The sequence below is a fragment of the Cannabis sativa genome, chromosome X, assembly GCF_029168945.1.
Source record: "Cannabis sativa cultivar Pink pepper isolate KNU-18-1 chromosome X, ASM2916894v1, whole genome shotgun sequence".
Taxonomy (NCBI): domain Eukaryota; kingdom Viridiplantae; phylum Streptophyta; class Magnoliopsida; order Rosales; family Cannabaceae; genus Cannabis; species Cannabis sativa.
In genome coordinates this window covers 76,582,922-76,610,726 of record NC_083610.1, presented here as the reverse complement: position 1 = coordinate 76,610,726, position 27,805 = coordinate 76,582,922, and the positions used below count along the sequence as shown (strand labels likewise).

Below are 27,805 nucleotides of genomic sequence, written 5' to 3'. Positions count from 1 at the left end.
TATATTATTAAAAGAATATTAATTAAAACAATTTAGAAACCCAAAGTTTGATTTGATCCATACATTACTTTTAGGGTTTTTTTTGTTCTTCTCATAATATATGGCTGAAATCATTAAAGACTGAGTCAATATTTGTGTTAATTAACACCTATGATATTATCATTGTCCAAATTTAGATCCTACTACTTGTCGACCTACTTTCAGTAGGTTTTGTACTCGTGTTATGTTTTACAGTTTTCAATATTGCTGGGTTGCTTGATGGTTTACACTTTAATTGATTATGTTCAAATTAGTAATTAGGTATCTTAATTAATTTAATTTCTTCAAATTTCTTAAAATGACAAATTTATTTGCTTACTAATAATAAATAATGGTTAAAATATATAGAGTAGGTAGCTAAGTTAAGCATGTGATTTTGTATTTGATTAAGTGGATCAAGTAGGTAATTAGTAGTAAAGTATTATTTAAATTCATAAAACAATTTACTTTTAGCTTAACAGTTACACCATCACCATCACCACCCAAAGTCAAGTCTGTACATTAAAGTTGAATCATTTAAGAATGGTAGTAACCACTCACTCTACTCTGTATTCTGACTGAGAAAGTTAGAACCAAGAAAAGAAAACAGAGTAGTCCAACTCCGTTTACTTAGTATATATATATTAGTACGTAGTAGATATAGATCAAAGCAATTGAATTAAAGCACAGAAAAATGGCTGGAGGTGGAGTTCTAGCCGTTGACGGACCCGTCAGTGGCTTTCACAGCAGGATAACAACGTCGGTGGTGATTACGTGCATCGTTGCTGCCTCTAGTGGCCTCATTTTTGGCTATGACATCGGAATTTCAGGTTCCTTATAACTAATTAATTTCTTTTTTCTCCAAAAACTTTTTAATATAGATATAAATTAACCTTCTTTGTCTGTCTGTCTTCTCTTTCATTTAGTAGTTAATCCAGACCTTTTACAGAAGCAAAAGTTTGATTATTGAATTTGATAACACTAGCGTGCACTTCATGCTCGTACTAATTACATGGAAAAAGTATGTTTATTTAGAGAGAAAGAAGAGAGAGCGAGAGGAGCCAGTGATTTTATTTTAGATTTTTTTTAAGAAGAAAATGACTTTATTTAGCGATGTAAACTGGGCGGGGTTGTGGCGGGGATTGCTCCCCCACCCCTATTATACCCACTGTTTAAATTCATCCTACACCTGTTCCAATACCTATTTAAATTAAAGCGAGGACGGAATAGAAATTATCCAGTAGGAGAAGGATTCCTATCGGGTACCCATAGGAACATACACGGGACATGCATGGTGTGGCCGGGGATCGCTCACCCACCCCCATACCCGAATCCTAAATTCACCCTATACCGTTTAAATAAAATTAGGAGACAGAGCAAGGATTACTCGGTGGGGGAGAATATCCATTCAGCACCCATGAAAATATTTTTGAAAAAAAAAGACCTCAAAAGGAATAAAAGAAAAACAATCGTACAAAGTCATTCAAATAATAACTATAAAAATTTCATTACATGAAACATAAAAATTCACCAATAGCCTTAAAAAAACTAACATAGTCTATTGTTGAAATAAATAAAGTCCATAAATAAAAAATAAATATATCTTTTAGGGCACCTTCATCATCGGTCATCATAATTTTTATCAAGTTATAAAGTTTACATAACTTGGTCCCTATAATAATATATAAGAAAAATATATTAAAACTTATAACTATTAATGTAAGTAGCTAAACTAAATAATATTTGAATAATTCAAACAATAATTACATCTTCATCATCATCTTTTATATTTTCATTTACTGTTGAATATGTTGGTATTTTTGTAAATGAATCTAAGAAACAAACATAAAACTATTAGAAATAACTAAAATAAGAAGAAAAAAAGAGAGCAAGATATAGCATACCTAATCTTTCAGCCCATAACCAATCTTGTGCACACACCAAAACTTCCAAAGTGTTAGGATGTAGCCTATTACAATGATGAGAGACATGTCTCCCGCTAGTGCTAAAAGCCGACTCCAAAGGAACGATAGTCACTAGTATAGCCAAAATATCTTTAGCAACCCTTTGTAAAGTAGGATCTTTCAACACATTGCTCTTCCACCATGCTAAAATGTCAAATTTAGAAGTCCTTGGCAAAACAACCTCTTCTAAGTAGTACTCTATCTCAGACTTAAAAGTATCATTGGTTGTGCTAGTAACGAACAAATCATAACCAGCCAAATCATCAACAAATTCATCAACATCCTTATCATGCTCAGAGCAACTCAATGAATGATCAATAGTACTTCCTTAATTTTGATTAATATTGTATTCTTCCACTAAATCAAGACACAATTTTCGAACTCTCTCAATTTCTATTGAGGACTTCTCACCATAAATTCGAGGGAAGTAGTATTCAATCAATTTCATCTTAAATCTTGGATCTAGAATTGTTGTTATGGCCAATATTCCATGTATTATAGACCAATACTTCTCAAATTTTTCAATCATTTTTTGAGCCATAAATTTTATCTCACGACATTCTGACTCAAGACATTCATTAAACAATAATCTAATCTTACATATCTTAAGCAAGTGTCTATATTTTTTCTCACTGATTGTTAGGCGACTGAAAACATCCTTATATATGAGAGCACTAGAAATCATCAAGTAAGTAGAATTCCACCTAGTCTTACAATCAAGAACTAATTTTCTAGTGCATGAAATTTTGATTTGTCTTGCCGCTTCCTCAAACTTTTCAACTCTTTTCGGAGTTGCAGTCCAAATCCAATAAACTACACTCTCACGTATGTTTTTAATAACATCTTTAATTTCATCCAATCCCTCTTTAACTATCAAGTTCAAAATGTGAGCACACTGCATATGAATAAATTTTCCACCCAACATCAAATGGGAGCAAGACAATTTCTCGAACATGAAATTTACCATGGCATCATTAGTAGTACAATTATCTAGAGTTAAAGTAGATAACATACGATCAATATTCCATGAAACCAAACATTGCATTAATACTTTTGAATGCTTCAGCAGTACGAGGAGAAGGCACATATATAGAAACCTACAATCAAAATGTATTGAAAGAAAAGTATTATTACATATTTCAACAATAAAATAGAACTCAAATTATATGAAACTATAAATTACCTGATAATGCGATTATGTAAAGTCCATGAGTTGTCAATGTAATGGGCAGTCACCATCATATAGTCTCTTTTTTGATTATTTGATGTCCATATATCTGATGTAATAACGATTCTGCCACTATTGCCATTCAAATAATTCATTTTTTTTTTCTTTTCTACCTCATATATCTTCATGATATCTTTCTTGATGGAGTTTCAAGACACATGATTAAATAATGGTTGAATGGAGCTCACAAAACTTCTAAATCCTTTATGACCAACCATACTAAGAGGATATTCATGCAAAATAATCATCTTAGCAAGTTGTTGCCTTGAATTCTCTTGATCGAATGAATATGTTCTAAGTGAAGTGCCTCCATATTTTTTTTTTGCTAGGATTCGAAATTGATTGCTTTATGTCTCTATGCTTTCTGAGAGGACATATCTTAAAATGCTCGTGCAAATGCTTAGTTCCATTTCTGCTTGACCCTGCTAATTTTTTTTCACAACAATTGCACAGTGCCTTATCTTGTCCATTGACTTTTTGCTTTTTAAAATGCTGCCAAACAACAGAAGTTAGTTTTTCTTTTTCCAATATCCACATCAATTGTTGGTGGAGTTGATTTATCAGTCTTAGAAATGGAAGTGAGAAATTAGTAAATGGGACAGATTCTTCAACTTATCCTTCGTTAGATGGAATTACTTCAGGAACACTCTCTTTGAAACTATTATCTTCTGCCAATAGATGTGAATATATTCCCTAAAAATTGAATAATATAATTGTTAATAAATAAATAATAAACAAAATCATCATTTAAGTAATACAAATAATCTAATACCAATAATTTTATATATATTATATCTACAGTAATTAAATACATATTAAATAATTATCATTTAAAATTAATTATGGTAATATTATGCCTACATTAATATATATTACGAATAGTATATATAAATGATGATCATTTAAGACTAACTGTAGTAATATTTAATTAAATACAAATTATCATCTATATTATACCTACAATGTCAATAATATACTTAGATATGGTCAAATAATATTATATACTTTAATTTATATATATATATATTTTAAGAATTTAAAATTAATTTTCTATAAATAAAGATATTGTTACTATTTGAAAATAAAAGCAATCAAATAAATTTAAAGTATAAAAATAGAGTTCTACTACAAACATGATATGAGCTCCTTTGGGATTGTTTCCAAAAAAACAAAATTACGCATAGTATACATTTATATCTTTATATATTAAAAGTGTCTATCTAACGGCATTTTTTGGTTTAACAGAATATACTTAAAAATAAAAGAATATTCTGTTAAATTTAACGATTAGGTTTGATCTCCCGTTAACAAATAAACTCAATAATTAAACCAAAAAATTAAACAATCTTTTAAATATTAATAATCTCTTTTTAAATTAAAAAAATCATCTTAGCCACATATTTCTTTAACAAACCTATTCAATTAGAAGATTAATGTACATTTTACTATTAATAACATACATTATTATAACATAATTATGTTTTACTTATTAAATATACTGACACATATTTTATTTTTTTAAAACAAATCGTTTAAATAATTATACTATTTTAATTATTAATTAAAATAAAAAACTAAAATATTAAATAAAATTAATAGTACGTGGCTTGGCACGTAACGATCACCTAGTATAATATATATATATATATATATATATAACAGATTGTTAGTCTATTGAATGAAAAAAATTATAACCCAATCAAACTATTAAACAACTACTCCTAACTAAAACACTAATATATACCAATATACTGTACATATATCTAACAAATATATACATATACATACGATTTAATATAAATACCTCAAATATAGTGATACGTAATATAAGGATGGTTAACTTCGTCACCAACGTCAAAAACACTTTCGATGATGCAAAGTTTTTCATTAGTTTGGTTTGACTTCCTTCCAACTTTAACAGAGAAGAAAATACTATAAAAGTGAAAAGTTTTTTCTTTTTTTTACTTTTGCAATTTGTTTTTATTTTTTTAAAACAGTGAATAACTCTTCATAGAGATGATAATGATGATGAGTAAAGATATATAATTAAATAGCGTGTACATTAATTGGTAATAGTAAAAAAAATTAATTTAAATAAATAGTAAATACATGCATTTTCTTGAACAATGAAAAATCATCTCCTTAATATGTAATCAATAAAAAAATTTTAGCGTGAAGTAAATTAATAACAACATTTATTATTTAAATTTAAGATAATATATATGTTAGAGTCATATCGGGACAGTTTTAGGGTGGGTATCAATACCCCAACCCCGACCTCAATTTGGGTGTGAATACTTAAACTCGACGCAGGTATTTGAACCCGCGAGTATAATTACCATCCCTAACTTTATTAATCACAAGCAAAGATACAAACAACTTATACAACTCGAAGGGCTCAAACAATACCCCCACCCAACAACACTAATTACTTATTAGCTTCTCAACAAATCTTCTTTCCTGTATAGAATGTTTTCTATTTTTTTTACAATGTATAATTTTTATAAAATCACTATTTTGATATCTTTAACTAAACAATCTTCACTTCTCATATAACCATCAAACGAACAACTATTCCAGTTCAGCCAAAGACCATGGACACAAACTCCCAGCAAATCATAAGAAATGGTGGCAATAAACCATGTTCTCCTCATAGTAAACCAAACAATCCAACAATTAAAGTCCAAAGTTTTGAACCGCATCCAATGAAACACATAATAAACCACCTTCGAGATATACTCGAAAAAAAAGTGACCATGACTTTCATTAATGAGACCACAAATAGGACAAGGAGTTGAGTCCATTTGGATACAAAACATTGTCAAAAAAATTTCTTGTGAGAAGCTGAGAGTTAATTGCTTGCCACAACATAAACTTGTGTTTTGGAAGACTAAACTTGCTCCAAACTGTTTTATCATAAAGAATTTGCTGTTGAGCAATGGTGCTATTATAAATAATAGAAGCTTTGAATTTACCTTTAGCACCAGCTGCCACGATTTGAGCTTGACTAAACACCATCCGAAGACACAACTTTCTTCAATACCAACTCGAATAAGTTTTTAAAGTATGATCCCAAAAGGAACGACCCTTTAAATTTGTGGAGTGGACACCTCTTACCCAAAGCACATCATGCTTCTCAGAAAGAGCCCAAATGTATTTAACAAGAATTGCTTTGTTCCATTTAGGCCCCTCCCTAAATTCGAGACCACCATACATTTTGGGGAGGCAAACTTTTTCCCAAGAGGCTATATGAATTTTACTTCTATTCTCATTTACTCCCCAAAAAAACCCTGCAAAGTTTTTCAACTTCCTTAATCACACTTTGAGGAAGAACAAAAATACTCATCCAATAGTTACGAAGACCAAGTAACAACAAATGAATAAATTGAGTTCTCCCCGCAAAGGAAAGGTGCCTACTAGCCCACAAATACAATCTCAACTTAATACCACCGCAATCTTCTTTTCTCCACTTAGTAGGGCTCATTGGAACACCTAGGTACTTGAGGGGGAAAGTCCCTTATGAAAAGTGTAAAATCTAAGCTATAGTTTTTCCTTTATGTGGCAGCAACCCTCCAGAGTAGATTTGAGATTTATCAACATTTGCCAATAAACCCGAAGTAGCACTAAAGTCACCCAAAGCAGCCTTTAACACGCTCACCGAATTACAAGACCCCTTGGAGAATAAGATAAGATCATCAACAAAACACAAGCTAGTGATCCTCAAACTTTTGCACATAGGGTGAAATTTAAAATTAGCATCTAAAGAAGCTAATTTTAATCTTCGGTTATGTATTCCATAACTAAAATAAATAATAAAAGTGAGAGTGGATCACCTTGACGAATTTTTTTGTCACCTGTAAAGCTCCCTTGAATTCTACCATTCACCATGAGAGAGTAAGTGGTGTTTTTCACACAAGTCATAATCCAACCAATGATTCTAGTCAGAAAGCATAAAGCTTGAAGAAGATCCTCAAGAAAACTCCAATCAATCGTGTCATAAGTCTTGCTAAGGTTTATCTTTATAGCACATCTCGGAGAAACAACCTTCCTTCCATAATTCTTGATAAGATCTTGAAACATTAAAATGTTATGAGCTATGGACCTTTAATAAATGCCCTTGATTAACAATCTGAGGAAGAACAATAGCTAATCTAGTACAAAGAAGCTTCAAAATTCCTTTATAAATGGTAGGGTAGCAAGCGATCGGTTTGTAGTCTATGGCTCGAACTAGGGAATCAATTTTTAGGACTAAAGAGATTGTTGTATCATGAACGACTGCTGGGCAATGACCTGTATTAAAATTTTTTAGAACAGATCTACATAACTCTTCTCATATTTTTTGGCCACATTGCTTTAAAGAAGCCTGAACCATAACCGCCAGGGCCTGGGGATTTAGAACTCAGGATGCTAAAAAATACTGCTTTAATCTCTTTGACAAAGAAAGGCTTCAAAAGATCAACTTGCTGATCAAAAGATATCTTGTTTCCCTAGTTAATACAATGCATATTTAAGGTTGTAGTTGCTGAACTAGGACTTCCCATGAACCTCTTAAAAATGATTCAAGAAATGGGTAGTAACTTCTAAAAACTTATCTACCACTTTTCCTTGATCATTTGTAAAAGAAGCTGTTATATTCTCCATTCTTCTTTTTTTTTAATCCAAGCATGGAAAAAAGAATTATTCTCATCTTCATGTCTCAGCCAAGTAATTTTTCTTCTTTGCACTAGGAAATTGTGAGACATTCTCTCATGCATACTGAAATCCAAGGCAGCCTCTATTTCAAGATCCTGATACCAACTATCCCCATGGTGAGCTTGAGCCTGCAATATTGAGCCTCCTGGCATCTTTCCTTAGCCTGCTGATTGTTCTTCTCAATATTGCCAATCAAATCACTATTTAAAATTCTTCAAGCATTCCTTCAACCTCAAAGTCTTTTTGAAAATATCTTTTAAATCAGTACCCGAAATTAGTTTAAGCCAACTTTACATAACTAATCTCTCAAAATCCTCATGCTTCGTTCAAAAATTATAAAATCAAAATGGCTTAATACCAATACATTCTATAACAGATCTGGTGACCGAACAAAAATAGTGGTGTGAACTAGGGTCCTAACGAAACATGCAACAATATTTGGGAAAGTATCTAACCAATCTTCACTAACAAAAACATGATCAATCTTAGAATAAATTCTAGAGTGACCATCTTGGTTGTTATTTCAAGTGTACTTTGAACCAGTACTTCTAAGCTCATCCCTCAACTTAAGAGAGAGCCAATGATTAGAATCTACCAATTCAGAGGTAGATAGTGGGTTTCCACCTTGCCTATCATCTAAGTGAAAGACTGAATTGAAATCTCCAAGCATAATCAAAGGCCTAACAGAACATTTTATCTTAGCAAGACCCTTCCACATTCCTTTCACCAATCAAGTTCAGACCATAAACAAAAGTAACACTGACCCACCATTTTAATAAAACAATGGACAAACTGATTTGTTTCTTCCACAACAATCACCCTCATAAACACTTTCCTCTAAACTATTGTACTAGAATAGAAATCCCAGTTCAAGAACTTAGTATCCATTACTCCACCACTTTATTCCTTTTCATTTTAGTCTCTAACATAGCCACAACACCAATTTTATTTATACTACAAAAATCTAAAATATTATCTTGTTTATTAGTACCTTTCAAGCCTCTAATAATCCAACTAAAAAGATTGCAACAATCCATGACAATTAACTAATTGAGGAATCAAGATCTTTTTTATTACCTTCAATTTGAACCTAGGCCGCAAAGGAATTCTTCCTACTATGATCTTGTCCTATTTCCAACATATCCGCAACAATCGAATTCTGCCACAACTTATTGATCTGAAATGTCCTCTTTGGAGTAAGCCAATCCTGACCCCTCCCTCTCCCTGTGTAACGTCCCCGCTTCAAGCCTCCGTTAGGTTCTTACACCCACGGAATGAATGGCTCTTATACACGAGTACACCACTTTGGTTGCTTCCTGGATTGATGACTGACCCTACAGACCAACACGAGTGTTTTCAGCGTGCTTTGTCCTCACTCACACGCATCCTGGGAAAACTTCCAGGAGGTCACCCATCCTTGAAATTGCTCCAAGCCAAGCACGCTTAACTGTGGAGTTCTTTCAAGATGGGCTACCGAAAAACAAGATGCACCTTGTTGATATAGGTAGTACCAATCAATCCATTTAAGCTCTCTTCAACTGTGTAGTCCCATACCTACACAGTCTCAGAATCATCCCACTTGACCTTCCCCAGGCGGTGTGGAATTGCATAGATTACCCGGTGTTTTCCCTTACGGATCACGGGACTACTGACTGTCACAATCACCCCCCTTACGGGGTCCGACGTCCTCGTCGACCACACTTCCGGCTGGGTCAAGGCTCTGATACCATTTGTAACGTCCCCGCTTCAAGCCTCAATTAGGTCCTTACACCCACGGAATGAATGGCTCTTATACACGAGTACGCCACTTTAGCTACTTCCTGGATTGATGACTGACCCTACAGACCAACACAAGTGTTTTTAGCGTGCTTTGTCCTCACTCACACGCATCCTGGGAAAACTTCCCAGGAGGTCACCCATCCTTAAAATTGCTCCAAGCCAAGCATGCTTAACTGTGGAGTTCTTTCAAGATGGGCTACCGAAAAACAAGATGCACCTTGTTGATATAGGTAGTACCAATCAATCCATTTAAGCTCTCTTCAATTGTGTAGTCCCATACCTACACAGTCTCAGAATCATCCCACTTGACCTACTCTAGGCGGTGTGGGATTGCACAGCTTACCCGGTGTTTCCCCTTACGGATCACGGGACTACTGACTGTCACACCCTGGCTGCTCTTATGAACACCATGTTCTATAATTTTCTTGTCACCAACTGTTGTATCCATATTTCCTTATGGTTTAACTAAATTAGAGGTTCCTATTGCCACCAAAGTAGAAACTGTTTGTATCTCAGGAACACTTTCCACTATGGTCTCCTTCTCTTTATCTATTGAATCTTCTATCCTTTCTACAATCAGCCATAACAAGACCATAACTAGAACAAGATTTGAACTTAATTAGGAACCACTCATAGTCAACCCCCTGTTCTACAAGTTGCCCAAACTCATTGAAATATTGAATAACCCGCGACAGAGTAATCTTTATTTCCATTTCAACCAAAACCCTTGCAAATTGAACTCGGATTCGATCACGAGTGAATTTGTCCATCATAATTGGCTTGCCAATGGTACTCACCAAAGCACTTAGGCATTTATTGCCCCAATATTGAAGGCCAAAATATGGAGATGAATCCATAACAGGTTTGATCTAACCAATCGAACTGCATTCATATATGTAGACCAAGGTCGAATAATGACTGATTTTTTGTCAAATTGAATCATACCATTTTCCAAAACATGGTCTCTAGTTACTTCATCATTAAATTTCACCATCGTAAGTCCCTTTGTCATCCTCACAATCTGAGCAATCCCTAGATGTCCCCAAATTCGCTTAATAAAGCCTTCAACCACTGCTGTAGGAGGATTAGCTCTAAGAACCATACAGATGATTGCTGAATTCTAATTGGTAGCCTGAACCTTAACCTCTTCACAATCCACTTGAGAGATTTTCCTTCCATCTTTCACTATCGGATTCGAATAGCTCAATTTAGGTTCAGAATAAGAAATCTTATCCTTTGTGAATTTCTTCCATTGGTGTTGAGCAGATGCCCAGTATCCATCTTGTTTCATCTCCTCCGTCTAGCTCAAAGATATGAGTTTATTTGCATCTTCCATACAATCCTCTCCCTTATTATTCACAAAACGAATCTTCCATACAATCATCTCCCTTATTATTTACACAATGATCTTCGATAATTTTCCCTGCTTGAAGAGCATCAACTATATTAAATTAAGCCCCTTTGAATCATCCGCAACACAATTAGCAATCTTCTCATATTTACTCTCATCGTATCATGGATTGAAAGGAGATCTTGATGATCAGCTCGAGTAACTGACTTCTTGTTCATTCTTTTATTCTTTGCCATGGAAGAGAGAAAGACAAGAGCAAGAGTACTCTTGTTGTAAACTTTGTTTTTTTATAATGTTAATTATTTATGTTCTTCTAAAATTTTGCTAAATATAACTACTGTAAACAATTTCATAAAATAAATTATAATTATATAATTAATTTACATAGGTAAATGTAATATTTAAATAACATAAAAATAATATACAAATAATAAAAAACTAACAACAAAATAACAAGAGTAGAATATAAAAATAACATGAAAATATTAAAAAATTATATTTTCTGTAAATAAAATATTAAAAATTATAAAAATATTTAAAATTTTGTACAATGGTATTTTTGTAATTATTTAGTTACTTTTGTGTATTTTTGAAGTAATCTAAAAAAAAATCTACCTTAAATAAAACTCCCGTTAAATATAAGAGAGTAAGGAAAAAACCAAACATATGTAAAATCAGTTGTATGTATAAATTAAAAGATGTTAAAAGATATAGTATATATGACATGATTAAATTAATTTCAGGTGGAGTGACGACAATGTTACCATTTCTGAGGAAATTTTTCCCATCTGTACTAAGGAATAAGGAAGGAGAAGGAAAAGCCACCAAACCAAACATATACTGTGTGTACGACAGTCAAGCATTGACAGCATTCACATCTTCACTTTACATAGCTGGCTTAGCTGCATCCCTAGTTGCAAGCCGCCTCACCGCCACCTTGGGCCGCCGGAACACCATTTTATTGGGTGGTTGCACCTTCCTTGTTGGAGCTGCAATTAATGGTGGTGCTGCCAATATTGCTATGCTCATATTAGGCCGTATCTTGCTCGGATTTGGGGTTGGTTTCACTAACCAAGTAAGTCAATCAACTATACTAAAATACTATGGGCAAAACAATAATTTATAGAGATGCGGTATCAGTACTAGAGCTTCCACTTAAATACTTTTCAAACATTAATTTAACTGAAAACTTAAAGATATATTTATTTCAACATAATTACATATTAAATACTTAAATAGAATAAATGCATGAACTTAGATATTTATAATAATAATAATAATAATAATAATAATAATAATAATAATAATAAAAAACTATTTAGTCTTTTTGGTCTCCGAGAGGTATTGATTTATGTAAATGTTTATGTGAATTTCCTTTTTATATTATATTTAATTATATATATATATATATATATATGTGAGAAATGGTAGGAGCCACACATGTTTAGCACCCTCTTAAGTGTCATATCGCTATTGGTGCAATTAAGCATCGAGTTCTATATAATTTAATATAATATCTTTTAGAGAATATTGCTGACTAATCGTATATAGGGTGCTACCTCTAGAACACTACAATAAATTTGGGCTTTAGAGGCGGTTTTTAAGGCCTTTCAGTGTCGATTTTGGCAAAATTCATTAACGACGCTTATCTAGGTGACGCTATAGAATTGAAAATAATTGACGTTAAAGTGTACCTTAGTGCGTCGGTTATTATCAAATAATTGACGTCATATATACACTATGACGTCAGTTATACAAATAATCGACGCCATATACACTAATAACCGACGTCAAATGATTAAAAATTGACGTCAAATCCTTCATAATTATTTTATTTTTCAATTTAAAACCTAGTATAAATTCAAAATTTTAATTTATTTAAATTATATATTTATTAATTTATAATAAATATTATTTAATTAAAATTAAATATTTATTTTTTTGAAAGCTAAATTAAATATTATTTAAATTAATTTTAGGGTAAATACTATTTTGAACCTTGTGTTTTACAAAAGTTACCAACTCGACCCTCTGTTTTGTTAAATGACAAAATGGACCCTGTATTTTCTAAAATTATACAAATAGGACCATGAACTGATTTTTTGTCAAAATAAAACTTAATAATAATCTGATCTAGAGATGTTATGAAAAAATTGGTTACATAATCTGTATCTGTTCATGTTAAAAATGATCTTAAAGTTAGTTATATTATTGAATAAAATTGTTAAAAATTGAGCTTATGGTCTTATTTTTACCATTTTGGAAAATATAAGGTCTATTTTATCATTTAACAAAACAGAGGGTCCAATTAGTAACTTTTGCAAAACGTAGGATCTAAAATGGTATTTACACTTAATTTTATGATTAGCCAATATACTTAAATTAATTTCATAGAAGTAAATAAAAAAATTACAATTATATTATACAAATATTTTAAAATTAGTCTAAGTGTTAACAAGTTAATAAATCTAATTACAAGTTAACCTAAAAAAATAAGTTAGGGAAGAAACATTCTTATACATTTCAGCATCAATCGTCCAAGTCTTCGTGAATCATTGCCAGCAATCATTTTATCCACGGTCATTGTAATGGTAACAATTCAGTTTTTGGATCCTATGTCTTCTTTTCCCCAAACTATAAAAAGAAGTAAAATTTTATATTAGTTTATATATATTATTATTTGTTAATATAATAAATACGATAATTAATAATAAAACTTACAGTTTTTGATCGTGTATATAACAGTTAGAATTTGCACGTGCGACGATGTCAGACATGTATTTCAAAATACAAAAACCACATTCTTGGTTTTTAAATTGATTTTTAAATTATCTTGGACAATTTGATAGTGAAATTCCTGGCCACACCCCATGGATACGCATTTGAAGCCCCTATAATCTTGTGTGCTCTATTTTAAAAATTATATTAACATTTCAATTCATTAACATAAATATATATAACTTAGTCAATCAAAAGATTTGTTACATAATGAGTAATTAAATTATTACCTTTCTAATATTGGATTCATTTGTGGGAGAACTTTGTGGCCACGTATAAGGTCTAAATAGATAATTTTTCTTGGTGCAACGATCTCTAGCATCCAATGCGAACTAAAAAATTATATTGGGATGTATGTAAGATAGTGTAAAAATAATTTTAAGTTATAATATAGAAAAAAAAATTAAATTACCTCTTAAATAGTGTTTACTCAGTATTCCTGGAAATAAAGAACATTTAGTGTTGGATATTCATCGACGATAACCAATGAGCCAATCCTTGTGATGCATTCTCAAAAGACTCATCCTTCTCTAAATCGTTGATACCGTTCACTACGAGAAATTCTGGGTCATAAAACTTGAAAATTCGTCTCAAATCATTTAAGCTCTTCCAGATGTGTCTGCATTAAGTAGTTAAATATTAGTGTTTTATAATAATTTCATTAGAATTTAATATATAAGGTTAATTAGATTAAAGAAGAGTATACATCATTCCAAAAATCATTTCCTGGTTGCCAATAAAGTCACACAACGCCACCTGCTGCAAATTTTCTCCAAATATCGTGAACTGGGTACGAGATTCTATGAATCCACGGGGTACCCGAATTAGGATTATCTCATGTTTGTCCTTGATTATCAAAAATTCTTCAACCATCCATTTAATTGACTTGGGGATTAGTGCCATGATCTCTAGTGTGAATAATAGATCTGCTTGATCACCACCGCCTTTTCGACAAGACATGGGACATTTTCCCTTCGACACATCACGTCTTATACAAAACACCAAATTTGATCTTAATTCTACCAAATTTTCAGCAGCATAACAACTATAATTGAATACTCTCAAAAATTTTAAACATGCCTAATAACAAAAAAAAAGATAAACAATTGATTATTTATTCATCTGACTGCAGCATATGTATTCGCAGAACTTACTTCATTATGGTTGAATATTTAAGATATTCAAACTCCACTAATCATTAATAATTAATTTATAACAAACCATTACCTCGAGTGTTACAATTAGGTATTTAGGCCAAGGAAGGAACATGTTCGCTACTTTCTTAACGCATTTGCACCCCTCAATTGAGATTGGGATTTCGGCATTCTCTTGCACCATTTCTGAAATGAGAACCCGAGCATGTGAATCATCATATGGCTTAGTGTAAACTGTGATTTTACTCTCATGTTCATACAAATTATCTTGGGCCACTATGTTGTCGATATTGTCTGATAGAGAAATATAGGCTGGTTAGCTGCCCTCTGTTCAACAAAATTGTACATGAGAGGTGGCTCATTTAGGGAAACAAACTCCTGAGCATAATTTTGTGGACCCTCATCCTCCTGATCATATTGTTGTGGAACATATGCTTGATGAGCCACCTGTGATTCTTTCTCATCCTCATTCTGCTCTTGTTCGGCAACATCTTTCTTCTGTTTAAGGGATTTGATTTCGACTTTTAATTTGTCAATCTCCCTCTGTTTCTGAGCCACTGCATCAAAAACTTCTATTTTCTTCCTGTCAAACAGTTTAGATGCCTTGGCAAGGAACCTGCAAATCAATAAATAAAGTTAGCTATAATTTATTTTGTATAACTAATGAAACAATATTTTTCAAGTACTAGCACACCTAGCAGCCCTGACACGTCCAGATGCTCTGGTGTCCCGAGCACCTGCGTCAGAATGTTATTTTGGCCATGGATCAAAAATGTAAAAAACTTGTACTACTTGGCCAGCCTGGATCATTCTTGCTTCCTCTCTTACTTAAATCTACCAAAGTAAGTCAAGGTCGTCAGTTTTACTCTAACACTGTTGTAAACCCAATAACATTTAAAAAGTAGAATTTTGAACGCAAAATAATTGAGCTCCCATATTTTTTCAAGAACCCCATAATACGTCATGGTACCTAAAAGAGGGTTTCTATCTTTTGCACTTGGAAAATGCATAGTTTCTGCGACAATACGTATGCCACTATTTTAAACCTCTCGAGCATCATCTCTTGATTTGTATAAAAACATTTACCCCTCACAATGTACGCTTCATCCTTTGTTACCGCAAAATTTAGTCATAGGGCAATACGACTCAACTCATAGGATACTCCATGATTCGTTTCGTTCAACTTTACTTGAATGATATTCCTTAACCACCCAATGAAAGTTTGATGATGCTTGTCTGCAACCCATTTTTGTTTACTTTTATAATTTCTTGTAAGTGTTGATTGTAATATCTCCTTATGGTCACTACAAAACATGAAAGGTTAATCAAGTAATTGTTCATCGTGACTAATTAAATGTTAATCAAAGGAAAATGTAACACCCTAACTAACCTAGGCGTGTTAACGTGATTTTTAAACTTGTTGTGCAGCTCGTTGCTAATCAACGAGGTTAATGAAAAATGTGATTAATTAAAATTTGCTTATTTAATTAAAACTTATAACATTACATACAAAACATTTCAGGATCCTGTTTACAAAATACTTTACAAAAGTTTACTAGTCATTTACAAAATATTTTTCGCCCAGCGACTAACAACAAAGCCCTGATGTCCCGAGGATCGTACGCTCCAGGCCTAACCGCCCCGACATGTACAATCTTCATCTGCTCGTCCTCACGGTTCCTCAACTTTAGCCTTGTCCTTACCTACACATAAACATAGCACTGTGAGTCGACAGACTCAGTAAGAAAAGCATAAATCATATAACATGCATATATCCCGGATTATGATCAGACGCCCATACCCCTGACCATAACCCTAATCCCCGTGTCCCACACGGTACTGAGTCTCGAACGTTCGTACGACGGTACTTTTGACATAGTAACAGCCTATACTCGGTACGCTAGTCATACTCTAGCCGTACCGATGTGATACTGTATCAGCCTATACTCGGTACGCTAGTCATACTCTAGCCGTACCGATGTGATACTGTCAAATAGTACGGTGCTAATGACCATAATATCAGTCTATACTCGGTACGCTAGTCATACTCTAGCCGTACCGATGTGATACTGTCAAATAGCACAAAAGCCAACATACATATCTAATGTAATCTAACAGGCTTACTAACATGCACGCTAAACATGTAAATACATATGCATACTGTTATACTAATCTTACCTCGATCCGAATTCAGGTGTGCCGGTCAACCTGAGTGGAACAAACTGCTCGGCGAATTACAGGCTCCTAAATCACATCAATCACAACACTGATAAGCGACACGCTAAATCACTTTCCGGGGACTTAAACTTGAAACTAAAAGTTTCCCTATCGATAAATAACTTGGCAATACCCTAAATAACACAAAAATGGGAAAAACTAGGGTTCCCAAAACTGCCCCAACCGGTAGACCGGTTCCCCAACCGGAATTCTGGTTATGGGAAAAATTCCTGGAAGCCAACTGAAATTCCGGTTCCTACAGGCCTCCCTGAACCGGAAATTCCGGTTCAGTGCAGGAATTTTTCAAAATTTCATATCTCATGCAAATCAACCCAAAATCAAACCAAACTCTCCAGGCCTGCTATATAGACCACAAAGAACATATTCCAAGTGATAAAACAATCATCCATTCACAAAAACGAATTTCACCATTAAAGCTTCAAGATTGAGTTCAAAAACTCAAAACTTGACTAACCCTTCAAACAACCTCTAATTCATGCATAAATCAACATAATAACCCATATCTAAACCTCAGAACACAACAACAACTAACTCCAGCAGCTTCAGCAACAACATTTCAAAGCATGCAAAATTTCTTTTCTTACAACTTAAGGAAATAAAGAGAAAGCTACAAGAATCTTGCCAAGAACATGAGATCACTAATTCCTTGCTAAGACTAGCTTGAAATGCAGAAAAACCAACCAAAACCTAGCTGCCTCTAGGTGGGTTCGAAAGAGAGAGAGAGAGAGACTTGAGAGAAAATGCAACTTTTGTCTAATTCTTGATTTTTCAAAAAAAGGAGAAAATAGTTGATTTACTTGCTTAATAATCAGCATATAGCCACTCAAAATCATATTTAAACATAATATTAAATCCCCACTAAAATACAAAACTCAAAAGGCAAAAAGACCATAATGCCCTTGCCCATACTAAAGAGTCACACAAATCACTTAGGGTATTTTGGGAAAACTCTAAATTCCCGATTAATCTCGACATTCCCAATGTCTAAAAATACCGCCCCGCTATACTAAAATACCAAGATGTTATTCTACTGAGCCATACACCGCGTTCCAATATTGCCGGGCACCGATCATGCAAAGATATGAAATTTCACTATATGACATATAAAATGCATTCTGAATTCAAATAAATCAACATAAATAATTATTTAAATATCAATAAATAATTTTTATAATTAAACCCTAATTATCTGCTAATTTTTAAATTTAAACTAAGCGGTCTTTACAGAAAAGCTACCTACAACTTACGCTATATATGGCTAAGCCTCTACATTATTGTTCATCACAACTAATTGAGCTTGATCTAGATCAAGCTTGGAGACTTTCACCATTGTTCCTTTCCCCCTTAATCCTCTATCAACCTCATTTGGGTCAGTTCTTGGTTTGCTAATTCCAATTGCCTCAACTTCGGCCATGTACTTTAAACCAAATTCTACAGCCTCTTCAGATGTGTTGCACTCAACCATAGATGCTTCTGGCCAATAGTGGTTATGCACATAACTTTTAAGTACCTTCATATTTCTTTCAAATGGATACATCTATCCGTTGGAATTATTTTACCAGGATCTAGATTTACTACCATGTATGTTGTTTAACATCCTAATATGAATTTCTAAAATAATGTAAATAAAAACATATAAAGTTTAAGAAACCTTACATTGATTGCAGCGGAATATAATGACTCCTTTCGTTCAGATCTCTAGCCCTTGATTCCTTTCTGTAGCAGAGCATTATTAAGATCTGAACCTGGATCTCTTTCTCTCCTTCTTGTTGATTGGATTCTTCACAGTCTTACATACTATGATTGAGGACCAACTTGATGTGTGTGGGCACTTACTCAATCACTAATGGCTGAAATTATTTAGTGAAGAAAGGCTATAGGTTTCGAAATAAAGAAGAAAGAAGAAGGAAGAGGTCTCATCTAGGTTTTTAGCTTTGGAGGCATTAGTCTTGATGAAGAGACCATAGCCTTCCTTTTATACTATCTTCAATAGGGTTAGGGTTGAATTATTAGGAATAAAAGATTGATAAAATAGAGTAAAATACACCCCTAATGGCCGGCCACATAGTGGGCCTTACATTAGTTTGGACTTTATCATTTTTCTCAACTATTTTATCTATTTTTCACAAATACTACTTTTGCACTTTCAACCCTATGAATGCCAAAACTTTTTATTTAATAATAAAAATAATTATCAAATAAAATTGTCATTTATAATATTTATTAATTAGACTCCATAAAGTCTCTTAATTAACAAATAAACCCCAAAACACTATTCTTTCACAATCAAACCATATCTTAGTGAAAAATTCATAAACTAGACATAGTCTAATTTTAGAATTAAAATTGATTAATTAAAATCAATTAACTGAGTCTTACAAGCAGTTTGTCTCAACTAGTATGGGGACCATGTGCCTATATAACCGAGCTTCTAATAAGCAGATTTAGAATTTACCAAGTAAATTAACTAACTTATTAATTCCTCATTGCATCCACCATAGAACTTGGAATTGCACTCTCAATTACATAGAACGCTTTATATGTTCCACGATATAGATACGCTATTAATTATCCATTGTTATAATCCCAATAATCAATGATCCTCTATAGATGATCTACATTGCATAGGGATAAAATTACCATTACACCCTTTCAATGTATTTTATCCTTAAAACACTTGGCCACCCATAAATGATATTTTAGTGAAATAATATAATCACTAAAATGAGATCTCAATCATTTATCTCTATTTAGCCAAATAACACTCTTGAGATCGAACCTAATCATGTCAGGATTAAGATCATTTGATCTAGGATCAACTAGGTGATATTGAATTGAATAGATATTACGGTAAATTTATCATATCTAATCCAAGTTCAATATTGGTCCCTTCCAATGTATACTCCATACATCCGATACTGGTAAACTTTGCCAATGCCTTGGAAAGGACATAATACTTATCCAAGGTGTAAGTATACCTATCGCTGATTATCGTGCCAGTCTAAATCCAGTGAACTGACAAATCAGGGAATTAAACTTTTGAACATATAATCATGATTATATTTCACTGTGTTGACAACACTATAATCATGAACAAATACATATGTTCTGGACCTAACAGAATTTATAATCATGAAATACATCATGTGAACCATGCAACATAAAATGCGATTTCTGATCTTTATTAATTAGTAAATCTGATTATATTGAAATGGGTTTTATTTAGGGCACAAAACCCAACAAAACTAATATAAAACAAAAAGTGCATTTCAAATAATCTCAACACCTTGATATCCAAATCAAGTGTAGTATACTCTCTGTAATATGATCTGACAGGTTGTATTCAATACAACCTTTCCTCCACCATTACATTTCCTTAATCACAAAATCCTTGAAATTGTGAAATTCCTCTCTATATGTCTACTCCTCTAGGGATACTGGTTTCTTTACTTTTTGGAAACTACTTTTGCGTTAGTCAGGAAGTAACACTAGTAGTTAATAAATGTTGGAATAATGCCAAAAATGTATAGAACTTTTCTTAGACTGAATAAGTATCTTTCCTGCAACTTTAACATTCATTCTCTCTGGTAGACTTAGAGACTTCAGATAGGTTTTTACACTTCTCCAAAATCACTACTCCACCCCCAGAGTAATCACCATCTCATCAACATACTTTCTAGCACTAAGGCAAGTCTAGAAATCTGATTTGGTGTAGTCTAAGAGTATTAAATACACCCTCATCGACTAACATATAGTTCCTCTTCTTGATCTTAAGATTCCCTTGATTGTTTTCCAATGTTCCTTTCCTGGATTAGTCTGATACCTACTCATTACTCCCACTCAACAGCAGGTGTCTGGTCTAATGCATAGGAAAGCATATCTGAGACCTCTCACTGTTGATCCTAAGGAATTCTTTCATTTGCCTTTATCTTTTCTGGAATAGTTGAAACTTTTCCTTAAATAAATAAAATCTATATCTAGAAGTCGAGAAGCTTCTATAGATTGCCATTAAAAAAATGCTCCAGCATCTTACCAAAGTAAGTTGCTTGCACTAGAGTAAGTAAATTACTAGGCATACCACAAGCCATAGGTTTAGATAAACTCAAACCTTTACTACTAGGAATAGAAAGTTTTATTAAGTCCATTGAATAGACTTACTAACAAAATTTCCTTTCTTGTCCTTGTAATAGAAAAACTTTTGGTTGTTCTATATGAATGGTTTTAACCATAGTTCTCTTGGCTTAGCTTCTTAGTTTGTTATTCTAACAATCCATTACTTGTTTAAACTAACAATGGATTTTAATCAACGGTGTCTTCCAAGTCATAACAGGGTGAGTTCCTTCAAACCCTCCCACTACGATAAGGTACCGTGAATTTTTGTCTAAGAATACTAAATGGTATTGCCCTCTTCGGTTGTGTCAAGACAACAGAGGCAGTGGGACCATCTTATATCGAATTAGATGATTGAACACTTTTGGAATCAAGAAAAATATCTCCTTTATTTGCTACTTTATTTTTCAGACTTAGTCATTTTCTTAGAAAAGTAGTATTTGTTGAAACAAACACTTTCTTATCTAATGACTATGGGATGGTCCACCCCTAATCACTTAGAATAGCTAACAAACATGCAAACCTTGGTTAACAGTTCTAGTTTTTCTTAAGATCACGATTAGGTCATCCATGAATCTAGTAATGGTTTAACTAAGTACACAACCATTCCATCATTCTGAAATTTTCCTATCACTAGGGTATATCCCTCCAATTACACACAAATCCAATTACATTGTTCATTTTTATAAGTAAAAAGACAAAAGTGAAAGTAAAAGGTAAGCAAGAAAATATGTTTAAGAAGAATAGAGTAAGAAAAAAAAATAATAACAACAGTATCATGCATAACATATATAATGTTTAGAGGAGTTATATACCCTTAATTATCTAATCTAATTATATCCAAATGAAATAACATATATACATACACTACTTATTTAACATATGGAAATTATATTGCTCAATGTGTAAAGAAACAAATGAAGAAGATAAATCTCATTTTTATTATACAGTAAAAATAATAAAAAATATTTTAATAGAATAATTTATTTTATTAGTGAAGAAATAACAAATATCAACGCAATCTATATCTATAGCATATTATACTTATTTTCTTCACCACCAAAATCGCAGAGATGAAAATGAAAGAATGCTTGGAAGAAGAAAAAAAAATGATAGCTGATTATGAAAGATATTTCATAAATTAATGTTATAAAATGTAGATTTATCATCAGGCGGATCGTACAAGTGTATTGGGTATATTAGGCTTGGAGTCAGTGGCGACTCATGATAAGTATTTGGGATTGCCAACGGTTATTAGTAAGAATAAGAAGCAGACTTTTGCTAGGAGTTGGAAGCGAAGTTTCTTTTCAGTTGGGGGGCGTGAGGTTCTAATTAAGGCAATTCTGCAAGCAGTGCCAAATTACCTGATGAGCATGTTTCAGCTGCCTGTGGCGACGTGTGATAAAATTCGTTCAATCATTTTACAGTTTTGGTGGGGGACGAAATGTGATAAGAGGAAAATTGCTTGGGTAAAGTGGGATAATGTTTGTCAACCTAAGTCGAAGGGGGTTTAGGCTTTAAAGATCTGGCGCTTTTCAACCAAGCTATGGTTGCTAAGCAAGTTTGGCGGTTACTTCAGTCGCCGAATTCCTTCCTGGTCGTGTCTTGAAGCACAAGTATTATCCCCATACCTCAATATTGGAAGCTAAAGATCGACATGGTTCTTCTCATTTGTGGTCCAGTCTCATTTGTGGGTTGGAATTGTTGCAGAAGGGAATGAGGAAGGTTGTGGGTGATGGCCATAGTATTGATGCGTTTCGCGATCCTTGAATACCCCGACCTCGAACGTTTCGACCTATTTCAGCAGCACCTAATGGTAACGTGATGGTTCAGGAGTTGATTGGTAATGATGGGTCTTGGGATCTTCAGTCCTTAGGCCAATATTTCTTACGGTTGGACATTGATGTCATTCTTGGCATTCCGTTGAGGATGGGACAGTGTGCTGACGTGTGGTGTTGGCATTACAACTCCAATGGATGTTACTCGGTGAAGAGTGGTTATGCGGTGGCCCTTGATTTGGTGAGTGAAAGGATTGGGTGTTCTTCTGTGAATCAATCTCATTGGTGGAATGGCATGTGGAACTTAAAAATTCCACAGAATGTCAAAATATTTCTCTGGAGAATGTATCATTGGGCTCTTCCAACCAATTCCCAACTTATCAAAAGTAAGGTCCCGGTTCAGCTGATTTGTCATAGGTGTGGTGAGGATACGGAGACTCCAGAGCATGCTTTGGTGTTCTGTTCTTCCTTGCTCCCTATGTGGTCAAAGCTTTAGGTGTGGAGTCATTTAAATCGATGTAGGACTGGTCCATTAGCAGAATTGTTGGTCTGCTTATTTGAGGTACTTGAACAGAATAAGTTTGCTCAATTGTCTATGATTTGGTGGTGGGTATGGTATGATAGAAACTCCGTTTTGTTTGGGAAGAAAAAGTCCAGACTAGATCTGATTCTGGAGCTAGCAAAGGATGTCTTGGAGGAGTTTCAAGGGGCGGCGGTGATCTCTGATCATCGGGGATTGGGAGGCTCTCTTGCTGCCTTTGCTGGGGTGGGTGTTGGGAATGCTGGTGGAGTGGTGGGGCGGGTAAGACGCGCCGGGGGGGGGGGGGCGAGGGTGATGTGGGCGGTTCTGGACGTTGGCCTTCACCAAATATGGGTGAGTTTGTGTTATCGGTTGATGCCGCGATTACATCGGGGAGGGGTTTCGCTGGGTTTGGTGGAGTTATCCGTGGGGGTGGGGGTGTGGTGTGGGCGGCGTGGGCTGTGGGTGGGGTTGGAGAGTTTCAGGTTGTGGTGGCGGAGCTCCTTGCCATGCGTACGGGTCTGTTGTGGGCGGCCAGATTGGGGTACAAGGTGATGCGGGTTGAGACGGATTCATCTATTGTGAGCTCTTGGATTAATAATCCTAATTCTATTATTATGTTTAAACCAATTGTTGAGGAGATTATTTCTCTTTTAGCTGCTGGTGGTGGTGGTTCTTGTTGTGCCATCTCGAGTGATGCGAATGGTGTGGCCCATGCACTAGCAAAGTCTGTTACTAGTTCGGTAGGAGTTCAATTGTGGACGGATGCTTGTCCTAGATTTATTAGTGCTCCTGTAACAGCTGATGTTATTTAATTGATTACATGCTTTCTCTCAAAAAAAGAAAAAAAATTTAGATTTCTATATACTTGAATTTTTATAATATTAAAGATTAATTAATAAATACTTGAGAAAAAAAGTTAATAATTAATGCGGATAGAATACTAATTCTTTAACTTTAACATAATTTTCTACTGAGTAATAAAATTAAATTGATGATGTGGTTGTAATTAATTGGTAGGATAGGGTAGAGACAACATCTTGGGGACATGTGATTTTTTTCCCTCCAAGGTGACGTTAATCAACCTAGAAAAATTATATCTTAATTTATAATTTTATAATATTGTATATTGTACTTATTGTAAACATCTACGAAAGGACATTGTAATTGGGTTATGTGTACAATTCCTACTGAGAAGAAAAAATTAACATGAAAATTTAAATATTTTTATATTTAATAATCATATACTAAAATAATAAAAAAGTTTATTTTTTTATAACACAAATCCTTACAAAATTTAAATAAATTTACTTGAAGTGATTATAATTTCTATTTAAAAGACGTAATAAATATTTTTATAACAATTAAGTTTCATATACAAAGTAAAAATTTTGAATTTGTCACTTGACACCTCACTTGTTTTTAAAATTTTTATAAATAATTTATAGTGTTCAAAATAGTATGTCACACTCATTTTCTTTCGTATATAAGTGACTGCTTAAATCTTACTTTTGAGGGTATAATTAATTATATAAAAAAAAATCAAAATGGATAGAATGTTTACTATAAATATAATTATATGAATTTATGATATAAGCTGTCATTTAAAAAAAAACCAAGTTATAATATGTCTCCACATATCGAAAATATAAATCGTTAGTACGGTAGGAGCTAGCGAAAGTAGGGCTAGTAATTCGTGTTATCGTGTCGTGTTCGTGTCGATAGATTTATGACACGTACGACATGATTAAAGTAAACATAAACACGACACGTTTATTATTAAATGTGTCGAAACCTGAATACGAACATGACACGATTAATTCGTAGGTCACATAACATGACACGATAACACGATTATCATTATAAATACAAAAATTTGAGTTTTTTTTTTTTTTTTTATAAAATATAAGAAAATTAATTCGTGTTATCATGTCAACATGATTATTACATGACACAATTATTAAATGTGTCGACATGACTATGACACGATACAATTAAGGTAAACACGAACACAACACAATTATTAAACGTATCGAAAACTTAAACATGAACACAAAACAATTATTAAATGTGTCAGAAACTCAAACTCAAACACGAACAAGACACAATTATTAAACGTGTAATCCAAACCCATTTATTTGTGTCATTTTCGAGTCGTGTTGTCGTGTCGTGACCCATATTGCCAGCCCTAAGCAAAAGTGATGAGTTATGAATTTTCTGTATATATACATTACGCGTATATATAAAATTAATTAGAGAAATGTTAGAAAGCAATAATAGTGCTTGGACTATCTCTAATTGTTAAATTTTAAAGGATGATTGCTTATTTGGCAAAAACACAAGGATACTATACCATTAGAGTTAAATATGTGTTAACATAGAAAATTATATTGAGGCCACTACACGACGATGCTTTGCTTTTTAAAAAAGATAAAAAATTAAAGATAAATAAGTAGTGTGAATATTTATAATTAAAACAAATAATAATATATTAAATAATAATGTCTCATATCATAATTTAACATTTTTTAAAAGTATTATATTTATATTATTGGAGTGTTTGTAGAATTAAGAGTGTCAAAATTAAAATTGATCTGGAAGAGAGATAAAATAAAATATTATATTTTTGCATGATATGAAGTTTTTAGCATTTTTAAAAAATAATATTATTGGAGATGCTTTTAGTATACCCTATTACGTGTCAATATCGCTATTGGTGGGTTCCATATCGATTGTTTAATGTTATAACTTTTAAAGTGTATCGTTATCCAATCACAAGACGACACATCTAGAAAATTTTAGAGACTCCTAATTCTCAATCATAATGCTCAATTAATTTGTATAAGATTTGTTAATAATCTCACTATATATATAGGCGACTCCTGTCTATCTGTCGGAAGTAGCACCCCCAAAGTGGCGAGGGGCATTCAACACAGGCTTTCAATTCTTCATCGGAATTGGAGTGGTAGCGTCCAACTGCATAAACTACGGCACAGCCCACCGCAGCTGGGGTTGGCGTCTATCTCTAGGCCTTGCCATGGTGCCGGCAGCCATAATGACAGTCGGGGCGCTAATGATCTCCGACACACCTAACAGCTTGGTGGAGCGTGGGAAGCTAACTCAAGCCAAGTTGTCGCTACTCAAGGCCCGAGGTGGCAAAGAGTCTGAGGTGGAAGCTGAGCTGGCGGAGCTAGTTAAGCGAAACGAAATGGCTAAAGCCGTAGCTGGGCAAGAAGAGTCTCCATTCTTGAGCATATTGGAGAGGCAGTACCGTCCTCAGCTGGTGATGGCGATAGGGATACCATTCTTTCAACAGGTGACTGGGATCAATATCATTGCCTTCTATGCACCTATTCTCTTTCAGTCCGTTGGATTGGGAAACGATTCGGCTTTGATCGCAGCCATCATACTTGGCTTGGTCAACCTTGGTGCCATTCTCGTCTCTTCCTTTGTCGTTGATCGCTATGGTCGACGGTTTTTGTTCATCGTTGGAGGGATTCAAATGTTTCTATGCCAGGTATATAAGCTATATATAAATATATATATATGGACGTAGGTTATAAGCTATATATATATATATATCTTTTCTGTACTTCTATAGTAATGGTTGTGTACATATAATAAGGTGGCGGTGGCTGGGGTGGTAGCAACTACGAGTGGTGTTTCAGGAACGAAGGAGATAACGAAGGGGTACGCTTTAGTAATACTAGTGCTAATATGCACGTACGCTGCTGGTTTTGGATGGTCATGGGGCCCTTTGAGCTGGCTCATCCCTAGCGAAATCTTTCCAATGAAAATTCGAGCCACAGGCCAAAGCATCAGTGTTGCGGTGAACTTCGGGACCACCTTCGTGTTGTCCCAAACCTTCTTGACAATGCTTTGTCACTTCAAATATGGCACATTCCTCTTCTACGCCGGTTGGATTGCGGCCATGACTGTTTTCGTTGTCCTTTTCTTGCCGGAGACCAAAGGAATCCCTTTGGATTCCATGGCCACTGTTTGGGAGCGCCATTGGTACTGGGGTCGCTTTGTGAAAGGCCAAGGCCAACTACGTTCTCCCTCTCAGCAGGGGAATTCTCATTAATTAATATTAATATTGTTTAAGAGCATATATAATTAGATTTTATTGATAAGTACTTACTTTGTATACAGAATGCTATTCGACGACACAATAAAGTTATTGTTTAAGAGCATA

The 27,805-nt window shown here is 33.7% G+C and overlaps 1 protein-coding gene across 1 annotated transcript; it reads left to right on the top strand.

Annotated features, from left to right (window-relative positions):
* The first annotated feature begins 71 nt into the window (after window positions 1-71).
* LOC133031671 (sugar transport protein 5) lies at window positions 72-27,805 on the top strand. Its single transcript, XM_061105191.1, has 4 exons — window positions 72-848; window positions 11,776-12,107; window positions 26,486-27,127; window positions 27,236-27,805. The coding sequence occupies exons 1-4, from the start codon at window positions 713-715 to the stop codon at window positions 27,692-27,694; spliced, it is 1,569 nt and encodes a 522-aa protein (XP_060961174.1). The 5' UTR covers window positions 72-712; the 3' UTR covers window positions 27,695-27,805.